This window comes from Nuphar pumila, chromosome 4, assembly GCF_984573655.1.
Source record: "Nuphar pumila chromosome 4, dmNupPumi1.hap1.1, whole genome shotgun sequence".
Classification (NCBI taxonomy): domain Eukaryota; kingdom Viridiplantae; phylum Streptophyta; class Magnoliopsida; order Nymphaeales; family Nymphaeaceae; genus Nuphar; species Nuphar pumila.
Genome location: NC_143252.1, coordinates 102,607,191 through 102,631,733, shown reverse-complemented (window position 1 = coordinate 102,631,733; position 24,543 = coordinate 102,607,191). Strand labels below are relative to the sequence as shown.

Here is a 24,543-nt window from a genome sequence, read left to right as displayed (position 1 = left end):
TGGGATCCTGTGCATTACAGAGCTGCAACAAACAGCAAACCAATGGTGATCAGGTGCAGCGGCACATTGCATTTGTGGGTCGCTTAGACTAAGCTCATGGACTGGTTTCAGTCGGTTTCGAGCCCAACTAGACAGTACAAACCGGTGTGGTCCAGTCTGGAGGGGGGGGGGCGTCCCCGTCCCGTCGTCATCACGGGTGGGTGGTTGATACCATTTGAATTGAGTGGGCCCCATTCCGTTGCGTGCACGTAATAATATTCTTGGACGAAGCCAGCAGGTTTTAGGGTATATTCGTCATTTCATATTTCGGAGGACAATAACGTCATTTTGTGGAAAAGATTTCAAAATTTTCGAAAGAAGTGGGCCCACGGTGGATTATTGGAAAAGTGCCCTCCTTCAAATGATTGGAGCGGCCCTCTATTTTCTTGAACTGCGTACAAGTTGCAAGTCCAAGTTGGACACGGATAGGTTTTGATGTAGATGTTGATTTTTTATTTTATTTTTTTACTACCGATACGGTCCGCACCAACCATGTTGTAGGTATCGTTATCGGCCTGAATCGATTTGGCCAACGATTCAGGTGTGAATTGACCGATACCGATTCTCAAGTGAATGGTTCTGAATCAGCTAAAAAATAATTAAAAAACAAATCAACCATAATGTCACACATATTAAAATAATATTAAAATTTTAATTTTAATCATTTTTATATTTATTAAAAAATAATCAATTCAGGTTAGTATCCTATGCGTAATGACCGATATTGGTCAAAATGTCTCATTACAAAGTAGAGAGGTGCCACATTGACCATAGATTTGTCTTAATGTCAACATTGGCATTGGATGCATGCAGACCTAATGGTATATATTTTGTTTAGATTAATCACACACTCTCGCTCTCTCTCTCTCTAGGCCATACCTGTGTTTTATGGGGCATGAGGCGGAGGGAAAAAATGGGCCCCCTATTAATAGTAGAAGTTTGGGGGGCAGCGCCTTCGATTTTTTTTTAAAGAATCAAAATAACAATAAAATTTGCATTCACACTAAACAAATATAATATTTCAAATATTTATATTATATTAAATAAAAATATATAAAATATTTATATAAACTACCTAAACAATACTCATCTGATTGTTTTAGAGGCAAAAATAGTTATCAAATCAGTTTAATCAAGTTGTTCAACATTAATTAACAGAGATTAACTAATACAAATATTTATATTATTTTTAGATTTAACTAGCAATAACATCAATTAACAGAAATTAACTAACAATAATTAATAGTAATTAACTAACAAAAATTAACTGCTCACAGAAATTAGAAATCAGAAATTATAGCGAAACAAGAAAGTCAAGAGAATAAGACAGAACCTGATAGTATCATCATTCAAATAACGACAAGATTTATATTTTTACTAAACAAATATGATCTTCTAAATATTTATATTATATCAAATAGCAATGTCTAAAATATTTATATAAACTACTTAAACACTACTCGTCTAGTTGTTTTAGATGCAAAAATATTTATCAAATCAGTATAATCAAGTTGTTCAACCATTTCTTTCTCAATTGACAACATAGCCAATCCATTTAATCTGTCCTGAGACATAGTTGATCTAAGATAATTCTTGATTAACTTCAATTTTGAGAAACTTCTTTCTGCTGATGCAACGGTAACTGGTATTGTTAGCAAAATCTTATAAGCAATATAAGCATTTGGGAATAAACCATTCAGTTTCGCCAAATAATGTAGTACAACAATTGTCGTTCTTTTAGTGGTTAAATAACACCTTAGGGTCATCAACTCTATAGATAAATCATAACCATTAATATATGAACGTCCATCATGACTTAAAAATTTCTCAAACTTCTCACAATACTTCTTTAAGCTATTTAAGGGATCGTCTTCAGTCTTCAACTTCTCTAAGTTTAACAAAATCCAAAAGTCTCTTCATATTGTTTAAATTGTTCAAACCGGAGTTGAAGGGAAGATCGAGCTTGATCAATTATAAACAGAAAATGTTCTACTCTAAAAGATTCTTCACTTGATAGTGTTACATCGTCACTGCCACTTTCATCAAATTGTTTCTTTCTTTGAGTTATGCGTTTTTCTTGAAATTTAGGTTCAAACCCCGTGTCACTTGCTAGTTTCTTAGCTTCATCCATGGCACTGGAAAATCTACATTCTCTATACTCATCAAGAAATACAATAAGTCCTTGTAAGAGGTTGACTGCAATGCCAATATCCATACTTTAAGACTGAAGAAACTTACTGACATTATTAATTGCATATAGCAATTTTTACCAAATCACCATTCTAAGTAAGAACTCAAAATTCTCCAAATAAAAAATTGCTAAGGTCTCGGCCTCACTCTTTGTTTTGGAATCTTCACTTTTTTTAGCCAATTCAAGCAAAGCATCTCTTATTTGTGTAGTTTGATCTTTTATAGCTTTTACACTCTCAACATGACTTTCCCACCGTGTTTGTGACAATGGCTTCATAGTCAGACCGGGTACTATATCTTTAAAAAAAATCATCTCTTTGGAGAAGAAGAAAACAATGTGTAGATGCATTGCACTACTCTAAAGAATGATTTAGCTTTAGGACAACATTCCACCATATCCACAATCATCAAATTAAAACTATGACAACCACATGGAGTGTAGAAAGCTCTAGGATTCATTTCAAGTATTCTTTTTTGGACACCTTTGTGTCTTCCAGTCATGTTAGCGTCATTGTCATACCTATGCTCTTTTATATCATCAATATCAAGCCCAAGTGTAGTTAGCACATTTTTCAATTCAGTTGACAATCCAAGTCCTGATGTATCATCCACCTTCAAAAATTCAATCCAATGTTCTTCTATTTTTGGTGTGTCTATCGATTCATCAACACATCGTAGTACTAGAGACATTTGTTCTTCATGACTCGCGTCAGGAGTACAATCAAGAATTACTGAAAAATATTTTGCATGTTTAACTTTCGCAATGATTGCACTTCTCACTTCGTTGGCTAATGTCAAAATTAACTCATTTTGAATTTTGGGTCCAAGGTATGTATACTGAATTTCTCGTGCTTAAGCACGCCGAACGTGCTCCTCCATTACTGGATCAAATTCAGCAACCATTTCTATCATTTGCAAAAATAGGCCATTGTTCTCACCATAGAGTTTCTCATTATCTCCTCGAAATGCTAAAGTGTTTTGGCAAGTCTTTTCACAATGGAGATTATTCTTGTCAAAACTTGCCTCCAATGCTGCCTCTCTTTGTTGATTTGAACTTGCACACTTTTATCAATTGTTTGGTTTGTTTTGTGTCTCTTTTCTAAATCAATCCAAGAAAACTTGCATTCCATATGATCTCTACTAGCTTCATGATTTCTAAGACTTCTATGCATATTATGTCAATCATTGTATCCATGATTGCCCAATTGCCCCATTCTACTCATCATTTGTGGTGTTTTGAATAACTTGCAGCAGAAGCAAAATATTTTATCTAAAGAGAAAGAATATATTAGCAATCTTCTATCAGATGTCTGCCCATTTGTGAGTACATGTGTATAATGTGATGAATCAAAATGCCTATTGTTTCTATCTTTAGGAAACAAGATGTCATCCACTCTCTTTGGACCCATTTATACTAAAAAATCTCGGAGTTTCATATCGATATTATTCTAATTTGCACAATCCTCTAAATTTGTAGTTGAATCTTCAATTTCTTTAATCTCTTCAGTTCGAGTTCCATCTTCACTTTCTTGAAACAAGATGTCATTCACTTCCTCATTTTCATTCAAGTCCATAATTTTATTCAATTCCTCATTTTCATTCAAATGCATAGTTTCATAGACTTCCTCATTTTCATTCAGATCCATGAATTCATGGGCTTTCTCATTTTCATTCAGATCCACGGTTTCATAGGCTTCCTCATTTGGTTCCACAGTTCTATTAAAATATTTATTGATAACTCCAGTTTGACTTTGAATTAATATTGCTTCCCTTTATCTTCTTTTTCACTTTTGAGTTATGCTTAGGAGGCATTATTTGTTGTTTATAATTAACAAATCACAAATCACAAATCACAAATCACAAATACCTGTAATTAACAAATCACAAATTAGAAATCAAAATTTAACAAAAATACCTATAATTAACGACCTAAAAATTAACGAGCAATTAACATACAAAAGTATCAAATTTCAATTTATTGGGAGATTTCATAAGATGCGCCTCAAATTCTGGAAAGCAAATGAAGAGCTCAAATTGAAAATGCAGACGTAAAAAAAAAACAGAAATCCAAAAAACCAATCTCATGAAGTAGGCACCGAAAAGCAAAACACATCACACAATCACAACTTTCATCACACCCCACCACAAAATTCCCCAGAAAATGCATCGACCTTCTTTTGGGCAGTAAAAAAATGAATCCCAAACAAACCCTCCCCAAATGGATTCATGTGGAAACAAACACATCTAGTACAAATTCACATGATTTGCATCACCCCTTCCAAAGGAGAGAAAAAAATGAAAAAACTCACACAACATTCAAAAGACAAAAAAACATGCAAACTCACTTGGATTTGGAAGGCACAATGACTGTCATCACAAATCTTCCCGATCGAGAGCTATTGCAGGGAAGCACCATCTTTGTGAAGAACAGTTGAGAGGAGAGACAATGCTTCAACGCTATGGCCGCTCTAGAGAGAGAGAGAGAGACATAAAGCAGGAGATGTTTGGAGGAGAAGATAGAGGAGACCACCAACGATAGCATCCTTTTGGGAGAGACGCTTGGGGTCGAGAGCTTGGCTTCCATTGTATCCCCTGGCTACACCGCGCTGAAATGAGCCTAACTTTTTTTCCCCTAATTTTAAATATGGGCCCACGTTTCTAAAATTTCAAATATACTAAATTTTTCTTAAAGAAGATGAGAGAGCGCAAGGGTTTTAGATTGAAGAAGATGCGAGGGCGCATGGGTTTTTAATGTTTAATCGGATCTGGGTCGAGTAAAGGATCCGGGTCTGATCCTTTACCCGAACCTTTTCTAAACAAATGGGGAGCTCGGGCCTTAAAAATGGGCCCCTAAATTTTTTTTTGGCCCAGGGGCCCTGAGGCCTCATTGGCCTCGTTACAAGTCTGGTTCTGCTCTGCTCTCTCTCTCTCTCTCTATATATATATATATATATATATATGTGTGTGTGTGTGTGTGTGTGTGTGTGTGTGTGTGTGTGTGTGTGTGGTATAGGGGGAGAAGTGGTACCTATGTTCTAGAGTAGTGTAGGTATATGATACTCACTAGCTTAATCTCATAAGTGCAATCTTTATTTAGGCAATTTGACTAACCAAATAAATGGTTTATTCATTGGAAAAAGAACCTTGGATTGGAATATGGTTTTGTTGTAAAAATATTACCTTAATATTAAAATTTTAAGGCATTTTAGACCATTGAATTATGTAGCCCTTACAAAATCTGCTTACACAACATGATTTGATGTTCTAAAACATGTTTTTCACAAGTAAATAGATGGTTTCACTGTAACGGCCTAAACTATTTCAAACCAAAAATACCATAAATCTTTATTTTTTATAAGGTTATTTTTTTTCTTTTCTTTAATTTTTTTTCTAAAATGTAATAATGCAACGGACTTGTTTCAATCATACCAAGTACTAGACGACCCGCCTGAACACAAGCGAGAGTGTGTCTTAGCCTTCTAGTACCAGATCCAGTACAAAACCATTCATTAATGAATATGATTAAACCATTACATAAAAGAAGTTATTAATATACCAAGTTTTTCACCATTGGCTTCGCCTTAATCGAATCAAGTTCTAGGGAGTCAGACTGCACATACACTGGCGTTTAGTAACTTCGTATAACAAGATTCGAAGTTAAAGCATTCAACGAATAAAATCCTTATGTTATTATTAGGTGAGTAAACACAAAAAAAAAGTATTGATTTTTAAAACCAATTTTTATAAACGGGTTTCTTGGTTAAATCTTTTAACATATTACACAAAAAAAAACTGCTACAATCGCATATTTGAATAGACATTGACAATACACAAAGTAATTGAAATTCAAAATTGAATTAATAATCAAATGTCCAATTAAATAGTACTTTGGCAATTCAAAAAGTATTAAAATTCAAATAAAATAAGAAGCCCTTGGGGTCATAAAAAATAGCAGTGTGCACAACCCCCTTCAACTTTCTGCACTCGCTTTAGTCATCACATGTCTCCTGAAAAATATTTTATTTTAAAAGAATGAGACTTTGAAAAGTATCAGTAAAACTCACACAACTAATGCAATGTACAACACATAAAGCTTGCATGATATACGTATCTCAAAATTTGTAACAACTACTAACAAGGCAGCTATAAAGTTTCTACAAGCTATTCATAAATTCAAAATTCATAAGCAAGTATAGAATAATAATCTTAAATATACTAACATCAAACTCGAGATGAGAACAGGACATACATCATTGAGTATGAATTCACCAATTTTCAGGAACAAGAATAATTTGCATTAATATAAAGTAAAGTAAAGCAAAGCGCAATAAAGTAATGTGACAAGTAATTTATGTTTTATTTTGATTTTTTGGTCTACCTGAGTATAACATAGACCAACCCAAAATAGGCTGACTAGCTCAAGTATTTATTATGATATGTATTTTATTATGCCCGAGTAGCCGCCTGAGTCGTATCCTCCAAGAGCCCAAAACCGTGAGAGAAAATAGTTGCTCTGAGATAACTCTACTCAAAGGTGTGACATTAGCATCACAACGATTATCATGATCACTCACTTATGCTCTCATATATTCAAATCATTGCATCATTTTTATATACATTAATAATTCTTATAAACAATAGGTCAAATCATATTTGGTCATTAAATCAAGAAACATATGCACATACTTTCTAAGTAAATCGGTTAGATATTCACGATAGACATTAATCATGATATATAGATGTGATATACTCGAATTATACAATCATAATGCAATCATATACAACAAAACTATGTAGACGTGATGTGTCATTCACCTAATAAGTTAACCTAGTCATTTGTTGGCGTGATGTGTCATTCACCTTTACACTAATATAAATGTCACAATCATAACCTTATATCAAGATCTAAAATCAATAAAGATCTGATTATCACATCTGAGTTCAACATATAATCACACTACAACAGAAAAGTCAAATCTATAGATTCATAACTAGCTATATGAATCAGCTCAGAAGATCATCACTGTTTATCACAATATTTCATTTATTCGTAATAAAGATTTACAAGATCCATGACGAATGACCTGGTTTGAGAAATGTACGACATCATAAGGAGTTACTGCCCTAGACGAATGACTTGTCTGGTCTTAGACAATGCACTTCCTCATAAGAATATACCATCTTCGCAAGCTACCCACTCTTGGACAATACACTTCCTCACAAGGCCTTACTGCCTTAACCGAATTACCTGATCTGGTCATATATACTCTCGTAGAGAATCCTTTTGGAATAATTCCTCAACGAGTACCATATCTAGTAAAAACTATTATCATACATGCATCAATACGATTGACCACTCCAATAGTCTATAGCCACCAATACAAGCACAAACATGTATACAATCAATAAGCATCAAATCATACATCATTCTATGTGGTATTAAAATCATAAAATTATATATTTAACTAAATAAGGTTTTATAAATCATAGTTCACTATTGAACTTAAATATTTATCGCATGCATTTATAATTCTACATCACGTGACATTTAAATCATATCATACAAAATAATATTAGCCTATACATCAATCATCGCCATAAGGAACATTGTATTTTTGTAAATTAAACCTCAAAGCATGCGTAAACAAAATATGAGTTCTATGCATGCATACATGAACATACATATTTCATAGTACAAAGCAACTAAACCTCAACATACGTAACTCCTACGTAGTTCGAGTTATGCACACAAGATAAAAGTCATATATATATATATATATATATATATATTTTTTTTTACAATATAAATCAATATATCACCTTAGATATAATTGCATAAGAAAGGTACGTCAAAATCTTATTGATCATCTCAGCATACATTATACGAACATGTTTCTTAAGTAAACAAGACATACGAGTCCAAACAATTTATATCTCATTTAAGTATGCCTTTATAATAAATTAAGATAATTTATTTGCAAGATAATATGAATCAAGTCATATCTTACACATACAATTTACATAAACCTTTATTCAAATCTTCTCACATGTCAAATACATTATTTTTGTTGTAATATGATTAATAAACAATAACAATATACAATACAAGTCAGAAACATATTAAACCCTTAAATTCCTAACATGTTACAAGCATAAGTTTTCAAGAAAAACTCGGATCTCTATTGACCTATTTTTATAAATTCTATCAAGAATAACCAAGCTCATATAAATTCATGGCATTTTTACTGTGGTTACCTATACCTATCAAGAATACAACCCAATAAATCGTTCATAAAAATAATAAATATGTAAATAATTAAAAAACTTTTACAAAACTCTATTATGATAGAGTTTTGGTCTAGAATCTGTAATTTGCAGGATTTTAATCAAATTAAGTTATTTCTTAAAATTTTTGTAGAACGTTTTTGACAAAACTCTTTTTACACAGTCTGATATTAGATATTAAAATTCTCCCATTTTTTTATAAAAGATTTAAAGTCATTTTCTATAGGCGTTTACAATGTTTATCAAATATGGGTTGAAATAATCCTGTAAACAGAAATTAGGGCTCTTTTAAAACAAATGTATTTGCATCAATAATGATCCAAAATGAGTGAAACATGATTCTAAATTTAATATAAAGAATTCAGACAATTGTAATGATTTTATTTAGATTTTTTAGACTAGTATTCATAGAGTTATCATTTTTTTTTTAAAACTAGTCAATTTTTTTATCAAGCATCATATCTTTAGGTTTCTTAGAAAATGATTTTGTAAAAACCCTTTTTAAGATTATAAAACCTTTAGAATCTGATTTTTTTTTGTTTGACCTAACTTAATACATGTTGATACATGAATAACACCATAAATAATCATATTATGATTAGATCTAATACAAAATAATAACAAAGCCCTAATTTCGCATGTTTTTCAAAACCGTTTTTTAGAACAAACTCATTATTTGGGGTTTTCAATCCAAGAAATGACTTATTCAACCATGAAAACGTAAAGAATATATCAAAAATAAATTTAAAGTTGTTAAAAATTAAAATAATCTAATCATATATGCTCCAAGTGTATATAAAACATTGGCTACATAAATCTTACCTGTCTACGATCGATTTTTATGGTTAGAATGAAGAAAGTGGATGATCAGACTCCTATTCCACCACCATCCAATGACTAAGTGCAGGTCTAATGACTGAACAAGGGTTCTCTAAGCCTCCTACATATTTTGGAGGAGAGAGAAAAGAAAAAGAAAAGAAAAGAAAAATGAGAGATAAGAAGAAGAAAGAGAGATGTTTTTTCTCAAAAAGTAAGGGGCATGTGGGAGGAGTGCATTTATATACTCTCCCCAGCCCTAGATTAATAAGATCTAGACTTTCCCTCTCCAAAAAACGTGTGGAGGGGGAGAAAGGACTATTCTAAAAAAAAAACTTCTAGACTCCTAATTATTATTTATTTTAATTTTCTTTTTATTTTATACTTTATTTCTTTTATGAGATAATAAAGTTTGACTTTTCAACATTTGATTTCAGCTTGGAGACTCATGTGGAGCCTTCTAGATGTGTGGGACGTCCTCTAATTTTAAAAATTTTAAAATATTTAAATTAAAGGTCTTAATTATCCCTCCTTTATTTTGCTTAATTTAAATTTTTATGAATTTAAAACTAGAGGTTATGAAATCCATATGGACTCTTGGATCCAAAGGGAGATCTACATTGAACGTCCCCCATGAGGGTCCAAAATACATCCATTGGGTCCAAATATTAGTTAAAATTGGATCCAAACCAAACCAAACCAAACCCCGGATTCAACTTGGATCCAAATAACGATTTTGGACCGAAATTCGATTTCGAAATCACAACAACCCAAAAAAATTCTTTATGACTTGTTTTTTTTTATTCTTAAAATATTATTCACATATTAAGACAAAGATTTATAATTACTCAAAACCAAGAAAATCAAGAAAATCCAAAAAATTGAGAAAATCAAGAATATCACCAATTCAAGAAAATCAAGACAATCAAGAATGCCCAAATATAGTCATAATCACATCAATACCATCATATATTCATTTTAATTATCAATAAAATCATGGGTTTTACATTTACTAAAGGGTATGGTACGATGGAGGGTAGCTAATATTTGTCACACACACACATATATATATATATAATTATAATTAATTATATAATTTTACTACTTTATTTTATGAGAAACAACAACATTTCATATACTTTTATACATGATTTATATAACATATAAATTTAAATATTAAAACAAAATCTCTATGATCAAATCAATATTTTAAATTAATTTATAAAACATTAAATTATCAATTAAAATATCTAAACATATCTAGATGGATCAAATTTTAAATAATTTAAACTTATAATTATAATCAATAAGTATTGACATGATTTGAATTAAAATAATAAGTAAAATCAAGCTTATCTAAATAAGCAATTGAATATGCCATAATATGAGCCATTTTTTTCATGCAATTTTGAATATAAAATAAAAAGAAATTGCTTTTGGTTTTAAAAGCCAAAATTTAGAGAATTGAATAAGTTTTTCAGTGCATCCAAATTTGCAGAATTCTAACATAGGATTAAGAAGTTATGGATTTTTTAAGTTGACTATGTTAAGTTTTATCCGATTTCATATTATGATCAAAACCAAATATAAGTATAAGATCCAAGCATGAAATTAAATAAATATTCTACATGAATTGTTAACAATATAAAGAAAAATTGTACCTTTCATTGACCCAAGCTCTACAATATTTGTTGATTAAAAATAAATAAAAAAGCATAATAATAAATTATATTATTTTAACTTAACTACTGCCAAAAGATAGTCAGGCTTAAACTTTTGTGTTCACCCTAGATTTATGATCACATAAATTGGGACAAACCCTAGCTTGCATCTTGGCTACATGACACAAGGGTGAGACTTTGAGTATGGAGACTCTAGTCTCACATCAACAAAAAGAATCATAATTGATGTCAATCTGTAACTACACTGACAAAATTATTCTTTAATATTTTTAATTAAAACAAGATTAAAAAATTATAAAAAAGAAGATATAATAATCATAATAATTACAAAGATATCATAGAAACAGGATTAACAAAAAAACTTATTTGATAAATCAGTACTTTCATTAAATATATGCATATTTATTAGTATATTAATCGGGAGTACATTGAAATACTAGTAAAAGTCCCAAATTAGTATAATGTGCTTATGTTAGTCATGAAAAATAGATGTTAGCTAAATGGATATAAAATCCAGATTCAGATTTAGACGAAAAACTCTTACCAGATTTGCTTTCTTATATGTAAAAAGATTATAATATTTGTGAGATTCTATAGCAAAAAATAAAAACCATATCCACGTTGATTATAACTGAATATGGTTTCGGCTTACCAAATGCAACTAAACAGAATAGAATTCAGTAGGATATCCTTAAAAATCCGATTCATTGACATATGGTTAGTCGGGGGTAAAACCATGGGCTTCACTTTCCAACCCGTCCCTGAAAAAACCTCCAATAAGGTCTCTCTTTCTCTCTCTCTCTAAGAAGGCTATTTCCGTCATTTTACGTTACAACATCTGGTCCATGCGATGAGACCCGTGGTTTTGACATAAGTTCACTTCCTTTTTTTTTTCCACCGTGCCACGTCGGATCTAGACAAAGAGTCGAGCGCGGTAAATTCGGGGCAAAAAGCAGTCGACGGTAAAATGTCTAAAAAGGGTCCACGTTTAAATAGGGAGAACAAATTCCGGCCTTCCGGGCGTGGGCAGTAAAAATTCCCTACAGGATATGGGTAAGGTGACCGGCTGCCCGTATACGTAGACCCGTCCGTACGGCGGGAGTCGCCCCGGGACAACCGGGCATCGCCGGTTAATGGTCTCTCTTTTTCTTTTCTTTTTTTTTTTATTTTCTATAATCCTTCCCATCTCTCCCTCTCATCGTCGTGTTTGTAGGAGATGGTTTGGTTCGGGCGTTTATCCATAAAATTCCGGTCCTTCTCTTTCTCTCTCTTCTCTTATTCATAGTTTCAGAGCGAGGGAGGGAGGGAGGGGAGCGGAGGAGCGATCGGGGGTTTGGGAGAGAAGTCAGGCTGATCGGATCTTCCTTTCCTTCGTTCGTCGGAAATTTCAGGGGTTTTCCGGCCGATCGCCGGTGGCTTCGTCTTCCCAATCGGCTCCCTTCCTCGTAGTGCATATAGAGAGAAAGAGAGAAAGAGAGTTAGGGTTGATTTTCCTTTGTTAGGTTTTTGTAGAGGCGCGACATCCGCATTTTACTTGCGATAAGGGGAAAAGGTGGTGCTTTGGTGGTTCTCCACGGCACGGATGCCGAGATTTCTTAAGCCCCCCAGACGTATGCCGTAATCCATTCGAAGCCCGAAGTTTTCATCTTAAATGTGCTGGTGTTCCCACACGTTTCTGTGTGTCGCAGAGAGGAGACGGAGTTTTAGCGCTTCCGGAGAGAGGAATTCGCCGGCTGAGAGGCGTCTCGGATCTGTGAGGTATCGCTGCGTTTTTGCGTTCTTTCGTTGTTTGTTTGTCCGGTTTCTCGTTCTCGGGCGCGATTCGGGGCGATCACCCGTTTTTTCGCGCTGTTTGGTGCTCTCTGAGCGAGTCGTGAATTTTTCTCAAAGGGTTTCATTTTGAGTTTTTGTGCATTCGTCTCTTTCCAATCATAACTAGTGTGGCAGGTTCGCTTTATTTTCTCGATATTGATGCTCAATTTTGTCATTTTTCGGGTTTTCTGTTTTGTCTGGAGACGGAATCTCTAACTCCTCCGTGATCTGGCTGCCTTTTTCGAAAATTTCACTTTCGGAGGTAGTTTCGTTAATGATCCGCGGTTTGAATTTAGTGTTTTTGTTGTGAAAGGTAGAAATTCTTTCGTGCTCGTTGTATCTCTGACATTTCCGTGCATAATTTTGTTGATGTTTGTAGAAAAGTCGGCTCAATTGGTGTTTGACCGTATGAAAAACGATTTTGTTATGAGCATAGTCCATATAATCGACATTGTTGGTGTTTGATCATGGAAAAAATTATTCCGACATAGAGAATTCGTTCTGATTTTGGCTTTGTGGACCAGACATTTGTTGCTAGTCACGCGTATTGGGTGTTCCATTGATTGTTAAAGGCGTTGGATCAGCGGATTAAATAAACGGCTGCTTTGGAAGGCTTAACTTCAGATTTTCACAAATGCAGAATGCCATCTGAGGTCGGTGGGCGAAGTTTGGTGAATCATTACGATTCTGAGGGGAAAATGGAACAAATGACTGCATCCTCTCCATACGTTTCATCCATGGCATCGTCCTTCTTTTCTGGAGATGTCCACTTCCCGGCAGAGGTATGCTTTCTTTTCTTGTTTCTGGATGATAATTGATAAGAATGCACTTTTGGGTAAATGAAACATTTTTGTTTTTTAGTCTTCAATAAGATGCCCGCATCTGCCTTCTCTCTCTCTCTCTCTCTTATATATATATATATATCACCTTCCTTTCTTTTTTCCCTCAAGTAAAAGAAGTTGGTTTGGTTGACTCTGCAGAGGCAAATTGGTTTCTGGAAGCATGACCCCTTATTGGATCACCATGGTGAGTTGGCTTAATTTTATACCATCGGATGTTTCTCAGTCGTGCTATAAGAACATGCTATTGATGTTTGTGATGTAATTCGGTTTTGTCAGTTATTCTCAGGCTCATGGTTTCCTTATTTAATTAAGTACCTCGAATATCTTTACCCACGTTGCTATTATAGATAGTTCTCTGAATTCTTCTGGAACAAACTAGTTGAAATTAGACATATGAGGGATTTCATGATATGGCAAATGTGCACAATTGTAAAATATGATTTTCCTTGTAAAAGATGGTGGATCACAACTGACAGTGATTAATTTCTTCTGAGATTATTCCTTTGAATCTGAGTGGGGTAGAAGCAATATATTGGAAAATTGCAGGTGGATGTTGTGGTCAAAAGAGAAACACATCAAGTTTTTTTTTTTTTTGAAAATGATGCATGATGAGGATAGTAGTTGGTTAAAGTGGTATACTCAATATACTCTTTGAAATGACATGAGCTCAGACCCAAAAGTTCATTGTCTAGCTCAAAATGGAAGAGCATTAGAGTTCTCATGACGTAGGAATGATCAAAGGTCTAATAGTATTCTGTACATTTCCTAAGGCATCTGCCAAGACTAGGTAAGACATCTGAAAGCTAAACTGTTGTCACAATGATAATGTGTCAACCCTAAAGGACAGCACACTGAAATGTGGACAAAGGGGAAAGAAAAAGAAAAGATCTAGTGGCAGGCAGTGGGGTATATCCATGAAAGAGAATTTACCTACTGCTTGATGAGAACCAACAATCAGATACTCATTCTGAATAGCATAAATTGGTGAAATTCAAGGCAGACATCAAAACCTTAGTTGATGATACATAATATGAGAGGGTAGATTCATAGTGCATTTATGTTAGGTATTGGAGATAGAAATGATTAGGATGATTAAATACACGTATTATAATGTGTACTATTGCTAGCAGCCACTGATCTCTTAAACATGGCATGCTGCAGGTTCCGTGAAATAGATGAAACACACATTAGCAGCAGAAGTAATATTACATCTTTATATATTAATATATCTTATCTTCCAAAGGAGCAGGGGTTGATTATAAGTAGTTCATTCATTGGTGAGTTCTAATAGTAACTTTGTTCTGACTTGATAAGTCTTCATAAATATTAGGCACGTCTTTCCATGGGTTTAGTGATGTGATGTCTGTTTTTTCTTCTGTTAAACTGAAGGGATAATTGTTAGTGAACTTTGGATACTTCCTCGACAGCCAAGAGCCAATGCCCCTGTTTTCTTTATGAAAACAGTAATAAAAGTTGTGTTGATCTGTCAACAACATTTATAGAGGGAGTTTACACAAAATTTTCAATTGATTTTTCTCTTCAGATTTGAACTCACTCTTACTTTCTTAGCTGTATACATAATGTACTTATTACTACTAGTTTAGTGGAATTACCACAAAAGGTTACTGACCCTTTTCTCCTTGTTGAGGGTTTCAATCAAACAAAGGTATTTTCTTGCCTAGTTGCAAGTGATCTCGTTAAAGTGACACATGGATTAATTAGAAGAAATACAACAAGATGATCTTCCCTTCTATTTGTCCTACGGTCCTACCTTCTTCTACTTAAATGACTACACATCCTCATGAGAACTGGACCTTTTTTATTTATGGAATTGGGTTTTGTATGAGTTGGATCAAAACCTACCAAATTCTTATGTTTGTACACGTATATATTTGGATCTTGATCAAAGTTAGACGTCCAATGTAGATCCAGATTTGCTTTTAGATTGAATCTAGGCTGGGGTCAGGTTTTTCTAGTGGGAAATTTGGGAATATCCAATCCCCTCATTCTGAATTGTGTTATTTGAATTGGACATCCTCTTTTGGAGCTAGAACCTTTCCAAGTAAGAAGTTTCCTTATTTTTCTTAAAAAGCCTCTCTCTCTCTCTCCAACCCACCCACCCCACCACACATAAACAACAAAAGAAAGACATGTACCTATGTTTTCAACTGTGATAATAAATGCCAGCAAATTGGTAGTTAACACCCTTAGTGGATGATATCCTCATCAAGTTGGATCATACTCTAAATTAGCTTCCATAGATGTGTTTAACCAAGTATAGAACGTGTGTAGTCACTCTGTAGACAGTTTCAACAGTGTTATCAGGGAATCCAAAGATGGATCCAACGGGTGATATAATAACCAGCAATTGGTTGAATTTTCTAGTGGTCCTAACCAGAGTTGCCAAAGATGGAACCAGAATTGAGAAGCAATGCAAGAAACAAAGGGTTTATAAGTACATGCTTAGTAATACATGGAAACTTGACATTTAGTTTCTGATTAGTGATTGATTTAATTTACTAGAATGGTGAAAAAATTCTCAAGCTCAGACATATCATGTAAAAATACAAACCTAGGAGAGCACGAACAAAGTTTGTATTAGCTGGTAATATGATACATTGCAGATAATAATGAAGAAAAGAAATGACTCAAATATGTTGGAGCCCTCCAATGCACCCCATCAGAAAAGGTAAAAAAAAACCCAATATTTTCCCAAGTATTAGGGATTTTTACAGTTTGCTGTGAATGACAAAAGCCTAATCTGCTCCCTTCTCTTTCCAATATCTTTTCGGATTATACTTTTATAGTAGATTTAGGGTAAGCATCTTCACCCCACCGAATTTCCACATATGATATGCATGTGAAACTATTGTCTATATGTGGAGAAAAAAGTAAAAAGTAAAAAAAGAAAAAACCTTCTTCTCTTTACATTCCAACACTAACCCACCTTGATTTCCAACTCCATGCTTTAAAATTTCTCTCTCTCTCTACACAACATGAAACTATGCCTAGTTTACATCTGCCATGGGTTGGCTTTTTTGTCCCGTACTTAGAAATGCTGTCCCTGCCACCTGACACACATGACTTGACAGTTTCATAGTACCTTGTTTCATTCAAATTATACTAGCTCACAATTTTCTGTAGACATAACTGCCACACTTTTTTTTTACATTGCATCACCTATTGATATTGACAATGTTTAGTTGGTCCCTATTTTGATTGATATTGACAATGTTTAGTTGGTCCCTATTTTGTTTGGAGAATCTGTATTGGGCATCGTCATCATCATCATGAGCAGGCCTTTTTCCATCTTCATGTAAAATAGTTTTGCTAGTCGTCTTTCCCCACTCATTCTTATCTATTGCTACATCCTCAGTTAATGGTTATTTTGTCATTTGTTTAAACAGCAGGGCTGGTGGTCACATTAGGTGTTTGTCGATTTTTATTTGGAAAGAGTCGAAAGACCTTTCTTAGTGATATCTAAGTCTGCCATTATGTTTTGTGATCATTAAATTCATGCAGTTGTTTTTGGATCGTCTTGGGTTCTTATTCAGGAGTTTGTTAGGCAACCACTTTTTGTGGGAATGACTTCATATTTGTCTGTTTAGATGCTTGTATTTTTCTGTTGCTAGAGTATCTAGCGTGAAATTCTTTATTCATTTGGTTGTAGGACTCGATGGTGTATCACTAATTTCAAGCAGCCATGCTGTTGCTTCCTCACCTCTTGAGAGCTTTGGACTGATTGGAGCACACTCTTTAGATTCTTCAGGAAGCCTGCAACCTTATCCTATCAAAGAGCAGAAAGTCAAGCCTATCCTTGAAAAGAATGTGATTGGATCTGAAAGAACATCTATGTTGTCAACTGCTTCTTGGAGAACAATGGATCAGGACCTAGGCCCTCAAACAAACTTCCGCATAAAGCCTTCATCTTCTTTGTTTATGGAAGGTAACAAGGTTGATATGAGCAAACCTCACTATGAGAATGGGCTCTTTTCCAGCTCTTTGTCAGAAGTATTTGAAAAGAAATGTGAGTAATATTTTGTGCATCAGTTTGATATGTTCTTAATTTAAAATGTTAAAAATTCAAAATTGTTTGGCACTAGGTTATGTTTCCTTTTCATGGATATTGTGCTTCTAATTCTTTTGTTCCGTCTAACATTAGGTGTTCCCTACTCCAGTAGACTCTCTTGCCATTACCCATTTCAGAGTTCATATCTCCAACAGTTTGGCAATTATGTTTTTCTTCTAAACTACCTTCTTTCTTTTGAGTGTGCAGTGAGAATGTCATCACGCGATGATGTATTTGGTCACTCTATAGATAATGCTACCTCCCATTTTGTGGAAGATGAACCCTTTGAGTCCCTTGAAGAGATGGAGTTGCAAACTATTGGAAATCTCCTCCCTGATGATGATGATTTATTTTCTGGAGTTATTGATGAGACTGATTGTATTTCTCAAACCAAGAATGGTGATGACATGGAAGATTTTGATCTGTTTAGCAGTGTGGGTGGGATGGAATTAGAAGCTGATGACAGTCTGAGCTGCTATGGAAGCAATAAGGGTCCTGACCTTGTTGGTGTTATTTCAAACAGCCAGCAGGTAGGATCAAATGGATCCTTTGCTGGAGAGCACCCCTATGGCGAGCATCCTTCTAGAACATTATTTGTGCGGAACATTAACAGTAATGTAGAGGATACTGAGTTACGGGCTTTATTTGAGGTATTTGTGCTTTTCTTCCACATTGATTTACATGTAGCTTTGCTCTTGTTTCTTGTAGGGGGATTGATTCTCCTGATTATTATGTTGTATTTTTTCTCAGCAATATGGGGATATTCGTGCACTTTATACTGCATGCAAACATCGGGGTTTTGTTATGATTTCTTATTATGATATAAGATCTGCCCGTCATGCTATGAGAGCACTTCAGAACAAGCCATTGAAACGTCGGAAGCTTGACATACACTTTTCGATTCCAAAGGTATACTATGAAATTAGGTCCTCTTTCATGGTGGTATTAGTTCCATTCATATACCATGAAAATCTTGTGCTTTACATATCTGACTGTTTTGATTTTCTATGAGTCCATCTCTTTGAGCAACATCACTGAAACTTTTCATTCTTTTTATCCGAGTTTCTTTTCCCCCCTTTTTTACTTTGTTCTAGATACTTGGTGGTTTTGATTGTAGAACACAAGGCCTGGTCACATGTTGTGGCATTGTGCATGATTGCCATTTTTCTTGCCTCCTCTGGTGGAAACTTTGGTAATTCCAAAATTGGCTGTGGATATGGTTTGGACCTTTTCATTGCATTATTCTGTATTTGATTCCATGCATCTCGAGTAGCTCTCCTTCCAATTCATTTTTCACCAACCTCACTCAATAAGCCTTCATTGATCCTTGATCATGGAAAGATCTCAGGTTGTGACACAACTGTTTTGAGCCTATTCATGGTTTGTATGTTCTTTGTTTTCTTTATGGAATTTTGTTGCAAGATTGGATACACGTCCCTGCAAACACACACACACACACCCCTGTTTACTTTTATTTTATTACATTGCCATTTGCATTTATCTTGTTCTGGTGTATGAAGACCTGTGTGTTATTATTATTAGCAGGACAATCCTTCAGAGAAAGATATAAATCAGGGTACACTTGTGGTTTTCAACCTTGATTCTTCTGTTTCAAATGATGATCTTCGTCAGATTTTCGGTGTTTATGGAGAAATTAAAGAGGTTTGTGCCACTCGTCTGCTTCCTTGGACATTGTTTATAAACCAAATCTGTAAACTCATATATATCTATATGTTCCTTTCTGATGTTGATTTTAGATTCGTGAAACACCTCACAAGCGTCATCACAAGTTTATTGAATTTTATGATGTGAGAGCAGCTGAAGCAGCTCTTAGAGCATTAAATAGGAGTGATATTGCAGGGAAGCGGATAAAGCTGGAGCCAAGCCGCCCTGGGGGTGCAAGACGGTGGTATTGTCGATGAAAACTCATGCCCTTTTCTTTTTCATTGTTTACACATTTAACTTGTCAGAGCTTTGCTTATGACATTTCTTGTACTACAGACCATTGACACCTATTGTCTTGTTATTTTTTGAAATTGGTCAGCATTGGAAGCTAAGTTATACCTACCATTTGATGAAATCAATACCCTATTCGTTGTAAGAGTTTAAACCAGTGTTGTAAGTATCGTACTGTATCAATACGATATGATATGTATCGTTACTTTGGGATACGATACACACCTGTATCTCGATACAGGTGTGTATCGTACCTGTATCAGGTGTATCCTACGATACATCCCCGCATCGTACCGTATCGTGCGATACATATCTTTTTTTTTTTAAATCGTATTTCATAAACTTGGTTATTTTATATATAATATGAAAGTATGAGTCTTGTGGCATTGTTCTTGTGAGATATGCATGCAATATTATCTATGATTCTATATTAGTTGATGTTTGATGATGTCTTAATGTAGCTCATAGAGACATAAATATGATTTTATGGTTGTATTTTGTGCAATTCATCATTGTTTCATGTGTTATGTTATTTTTTAAAAAAAATTTGTTAATTTTTTCTAATTTTTCTTGAACTTTTTTGGATTTTTTTTTAAAAATTTATTACAAATTTACATTACGATACAGTGTTACTTTGGGCCCGACTGATACAGGTAACAATACGATACTTACAACCTTGGTTTAAACTCAATGCCTGCATTAGTGGTTTACATGAAGCTTGCATACTTGATCTTCAGAATCACAGTTCTTTTAAGAAAAGTGAATATAACAAACTAACATAGACACATGCATTCTACCATGCAACACGTTGTGGTGTAACATGTTAAAATCACTATCATGCACACAAATAGTGTTGAGTTATTATTCGATGTAGTTTTTGCATATTTCCATGCTATATGTAATTTCTTATGGGGCCATCACTTTGTGTGCATTCTGATGCAACAGTTTACACACACACATGCACACAAGCGTGCACACACTATTAAGTCATGATTCAATGCAGTTTTTATGTATTTCCAGCTTGATTTCATCTCTTATAGGGAAAATCAACTTTTGTGCAGTTTGATGCAACAGTTATCTCAGGACTTGGAACTTGAGGATGCGAATTTGCTTCGGCATCAGGGAAGCCCTTCAAACAACTCACCTCCAAGTTGCTATGGTAAAAAGTTGGATAAATAGTTATCAAAAGCTTTGCTGCTGAATGCATTATAAGTTCTCAGTGAAAATATATTTCTTCCAGGATCACACTCAAACAGATCAATTCCAAATAGCTGTCCTGATAATGGAGCTATCCAGGGCCAGAATTTATCCACCTGTCCAACTGTTAATCAGTTTATTGATTCTGCATTCCAAGGGCTTTCTTCTTCTAGTATTGCCCCAGGGTTATCTCCACCGGTCAGAGTTGCATCTATTGGTAATAACGGTAACCAGTCTAACTTGGGGGAGTCTAATCATTCATTGGGACATATGAACTTTGGTTTCCACGGCGTGCCAGCTTTTCATCCGCATTCACTTCCTGAATACAATATCATGAGCCACTCTCTCCCATGCAACTCGCCTGGCACCATGTCAGCCATGACTGCAAATATTAATCCAAGACACACTGAAGGGATTGATGGGAGACACATTCATAGGCTTGCGCCTAATGGATTTCAAAGTCATTCATTTGAACTTAGTGAAGGTAGTTAATTAAACAGATTACATCAAATATTCCATCATTTATCTTTTCTTAACTACATGCATTGTTCTTCTGTGTCCCTTACCATGATGAAAGAGCCAACATCTGGCTAGTTTGAACTATTGCTTTGTATTTATCATTTGCAGGTGCGCCCAACATTTTGAAAATGTCACTGGCATTTTAGTTTTACATTGGAGAAACAATTTTACAAGGAAAATAACCAAATATTTTCATGGCATTTTGCAAAAATAAGAGTGCATAATGATATTATCACAATATTTTAACTTGTTTCTGCAATTTAATTATAATACTTTTTCTTTCTTTTCTTTTTACTGGTCTTCTTTATCTTTCACCCACTGTAGCTTTTGTTAAACTAGTTGGAGTTTAGCTAAGTCAGCATATACTTCATAGTGCTTGAGATTTATATCCATTTCCTCTGTTACTAAGAGTTGAGCTTCGAACCAGTCCTATTTTCTTATTTCTTTTATGTGTGATTTCCATTCTGACCAGGAAGCATCTTCTTCATGTCTAACTGGCCATTTTCTTTCTTTATGGTGTTCCAGGAAATGGTAGTTTCCCTATGCATGGGCACCACGTTGTGTGGAGCAACCCCAACTCTTATCAGCCACCTCTGCCAAGCCACATGATGTGGGCAAATTCACCATCGTTTGTTAATGGTCTGCCTGGTCGTCACCAACCACAACTGCATGGCTTCCCAAGATCGCAATCCCATATGGTCAACACAGTGTTGCCTTCACCTCTCCACCACATGGGCTCAGCTCCTACTGTTAACCCTTCCCTTTGGGACAGACGGCATGCCTTTGCTGGAGATTCTGGTGAACCCACAGCTTTTGTGCCCGCTTCTGTTGGGAGCATGAGCTACTCTGGAAGCCCTGGGCTGCATCCATTGGAGTTTGCAGCTCCAAACATGTTTTCCCATGTTGGTGGAAACATTTTGGACCCTTCAATCTCTGCTGGTAATGTGGGATTACCTTCCCCACAGCATAGGTGCCACATGTTTGCAAGCAGAAACCCTATGATCTCTGTGCCACCTCTATTTGAAGGCCCTAACGAACGGATTAGGGGACGGAGAAGTGACTCAAGTAATCAAATTGACAACAAGAAACAGTATGAACTGGATATTGACCATATATTACGTGGTGAAGACACAAGAACAACCCTTATGATCAAGAATATTCCCAACAAGTATGTGGGTTGATTTGACCTACGAATGCGTTTTCATGAGTGTGTATTTCCATTATCAAGGCCTCTTGATTTGATGTTAATGTACTGTTCTTTTAGGTACACTTCTAAGATGCTGCTGGCTGCAATCGACGAACACCACAGAGGAACTTATGATTTCATCTATTTGCCCATTGATTTTAAGGTGATCTCCTGCTTTACTTAAGTCTAGTCACTAGTGTACTCTCGATTTATAGGCTCTTCACAGACTCTCATACCCTATAATTTTTGTCTGAATTTTGTGCAGAACAAATGCAATGTTGGCTATGCGTTCATCAATATGATTGATGCTTTACAAATTGTTCCATTTTACAAGGTATGATTCCCTACCATTTCAAAGGATTGGCGTTGAGGTTCTTTTTCATGTAAGTTTCTCTGGTGAGGTTCTTTTTCATGCAAATTTCCTCATAAGGACCATCTATCCTTCAGGCATTTAATGGTAAGAAGTGGGAGAAATTTAATAGCGAGAAAGTAGCATCTCTTGCATATGCTAGGATTCAGGGAAAAGCTGCTCTGATTGCCCATTTCCAGAATTCAAGCTTGATGAATGAGGATAAGCGATGTAGGCCCATTCTTTTCCATTCTGACGGTCCAAATGCAGGTGACCCGGTATGTTGTTGTGGTTTTGTGCTTCATAACTAATGTACCTTTCGTTACTTCCACTGGAAAAAGATTTGAATTGGCATGTAAATGCATGAAAAATATAGTACGTTAGCCAGTGCAATGGGAAATGACCATCATCTGGTGGTTTTTTCTTGGATCCTTTTTATTAATGGAGTATGCAGGCATGAACTATTTTGGTTTTCTTATGCCGTTCATTTTTTCAATAGTTGTGATGCCTGCCATAGTATAAACATGCATCTGCATTGGAACCAAGACAAAATAACCATGTGGATCTTAAAATCTATGACTGTTTAGGCTGTTTATAACTATTTGTGCTTCTTCCACTCATTGTCAGCCAGAGAAAGGAATCTGAAAGTGTTAGTTAGCCCTTCACGTTTCTGATATTTACATCCAGTCTTTTCTGGTTTTACTTTTTTTTTGTCCTGTCCTTACCCCGTGTAGTTTTTATTCTCGGCTGTCTTTCCTATTCTCATTGTTTTCATCTTCTGTTATACTTTTATCGTCTCATGCGAAGCTTAGTGGTCATTCATCTCTTCAGGAACCATTTCCAATGGGCATCAATGTCCGGACGAGGCCTGGCAAACCACGTACCAGTGGGAGTGATGACAACCAAGGAAGCCCATCGACCTCTCCAACTAGAGAGGAAGCCTCCAATGGAGCTAACTCTTCTACTGGTTCAACAAAGGATGGAGAATGAACGATCACAGGAACTAACATAGAAATGAAAACCAGTTCAGTTGAATCTGGTTTAGTTTATGATCAGAAAGAGCAAAAAAAAAAATGGTGTTCCTTGCATATTGCGGCTGACAAGGTTCTTGTGGATGGTGGTGCAGAACCAGAAGTTTTGGAAACTACCGGCGTATCGGCCGGTACTCTTTTTCCCATTTGAGTCTTATTTCTTTCAATTTTAACTTGGCAATTGAGGCTATGTGAGTGGAAGATGGGGGGTGGAGCCTGTGTTTTTGAATGGGCGTTGAGAAATGTACAGGAGGAATTTGAGCCAGAGGGCTATTTTTTCGTGTGACTGAAGGCTTCTCTACCTTTTTCTGTTTGTTTTTTTTTAATACGTCTCGAGTGTGGAGCCATTTGGGCTCTTTTTTGGAGTGAGAGTTTCCCTCATTCAGCAAATGAGAAGGCTTGTGTATTTGTATGAATTTTATAAAAAAGAAGTTATGGGTCCTCTGCAAATTCAGGCGTGACTTTCTCTCTTTTGAGTCGTTTACTGTACGTCCTTGTGGTATCGTGCATTCTAACTACTTGAAGTTTTATAAATAAATAAATAAAAAAACAGACCAAGGTGATTTAATC

General features: G+C 35.1%; 1 protein-coding gene across 5 annotated transcripts; it reads left to right on the top strand.

Annotated features, from left to right (window-relative positions):
- Positions 1 to 12,215: 12,215 nt before the first annotated feature.
- On the top strand, positions 12,216 to 24,543 carry LOC149840378 (protein MEI2-like 4). 5 transcript variants are annotated; one of them, XM_090003135.1, is made up of 15 exons: positions 12,216 to 12,770; positions 13,349 to 13,606; positions 13,805 to 13,850; positions 17,337 to 17,693; positions 17,943 to 18,385; positions 18,486 to 18,644; positions 19,281 to 19,397; positions 19,493 to 19,641; positions 20,753 to 20,850; positions 20,932 to 21,372; positions 21,933 to 22,575; positions 22,672 to 22,756; positions 22,859 to 22,927; positions 23,041 to 23,220; positions 23,774 to 24,543. In XM_090003135.1, exons 2-15 carry the CDS (start codon positions 13,466 to 13,468, stop codon positions 23,930 to 23,932), a joined length of 3,087 nt encoding a protein of 1,028 aa, XP_089859261.1. In that variant the 5' UTR covers positions 12,216 to 12,770; positions 13,349 to 13,465; the 3' UTR covers positions 23,933 to 24,543. The 5 variants fall into 5 exon arrangements, with proteins under 5 accessions (XP_089859261.1, XP_089859259.1, XP_089859262.1 ...); XM_090003133.1 differs by having other exon boundaries at positions 19,493 to 19,644; XM_090003136.1 differs by having other exon boundaries at positions 19,278 to 19,397; positions 19,493 to 19,644.

Bases quoted from the DNA above. Each gene is read 5' to 3' on its own strand.
- LOC149840378 (XM_090003136.1), top strand. From the start codon at position 13,466: ATGCCATCTGAGGTCGGTGGGCGAAGTTTGGTGAATCATTACGATTCT. The intron at 20,851-20,931 runs GTAAAAAGTTGG...TATTTCTTCCAG, and splicing joins CTCACCTCCAAGTTGCTATG to GATCACACTCAAACAGATCA. The intron at 21,373-21,932 runs GTAGTTAATTAA...ATGGTGTTCCAG, and splicing joins TTCATTTGAACTTAGTGAAG to GAAATGGTAGTTTCCCTATG.